At 76.6% G+C, this 642-nt stretch overlaps 1 protein-coding gene across 1 annotated transcript in view; it reads left to right on the forward strand.

Moving 5' to 3' along the window:
- Nucleotides 1-218: 218 nt before the first annotated feature.
- Nucleotides 219-642, forward strand: part of TRNP1 (TMF1 regulated nuclear protein 1) — a 5,603-nt gene continuing 5,179 nt past the window's right edge. Inside the window, exon 1 of the mRNA XM_040471533.1 lies at nt 219-639. Within this exon, the coding sequence (XP_040327467.1) occupies nt 317-639 (323 nt within the window). The 5' untranslated portion in view covers nt 219-316. The remainder of the gene's footprint in view (nt 640-642) is intronic.

A 642-nucleotide genomic window follows, 5' to 3' on the forward strand; every position in this document is an offset into this window, starting at 1 on the left:
TCTTTACACCCCAAATTTGGGGGGAAGTGGATGGGCACCGGACGCCCCAGCAGGGCAGAGCCGGACGAGGGCCAGGGCCCCGAGGGGTTTGGGCAAAGTCCCGAGCCGGCGGGGCCGGGGAGGCGGGTTCAGGCATGCCAGTCTCTGATTGGCTGTGCTGTCCATCGCTCCGCCCCGTGTGCTATAAGATGCACCGGCGCCTGGCGTGGGAGCTGCCGCCGCATCTCTCTCGCGTGCGCGGCGTCCGTCCTCCCCCTCGCGGGGGCAGCTGGCCAGACCAGCGGATCGACGGCCGCAGACCGCCGGGGGGCGGGGGATGCCGGGCTGCCGCATCAGCGCCTGCGGCCCGGGGGCCCAGGAAGGGACGGCGGAACCGGGGTCCCCGCCGCCGCCGCCCCGGGAGCCCCTGTCGTCCCCTCAGCCCCCGCCCCCAACTCCGACCTTGACTCCGACCCCGGCTCAGGTCTCTTCACCGCCCGAAGCGGCCCGGGCGTGGGCGGGCTCGGCGGAGGGGCAGGAGCTACAGCGCTGGCGCCAGGGCGCTAACGTGGGTGCGGGGGGCACCGGGCCGGCAGGGGGCGCGGCGGCGGCGGCGGCGGGAGCGGGGGGCCGCGCGCTGGAGCTGGCCGAAGCGCGGCGGCG

This window comes from Herpailurus yagouaroundi, unplaced genomic scaffold, assembly GCF_014898765.1.
Source record: "Herpailurus yagouaroundi ecotype Mexico unplaced genomic scaffold, PumYag 77, whole genome shotgun sequence".
Classification (NCBI taxonomy): domain Eukaryota; kingdom Metazoa; phylum Chordata; class Mammalia; order Carnivora; family Felidae; genus Herpailurus; species Herpailurus yagouaroundi.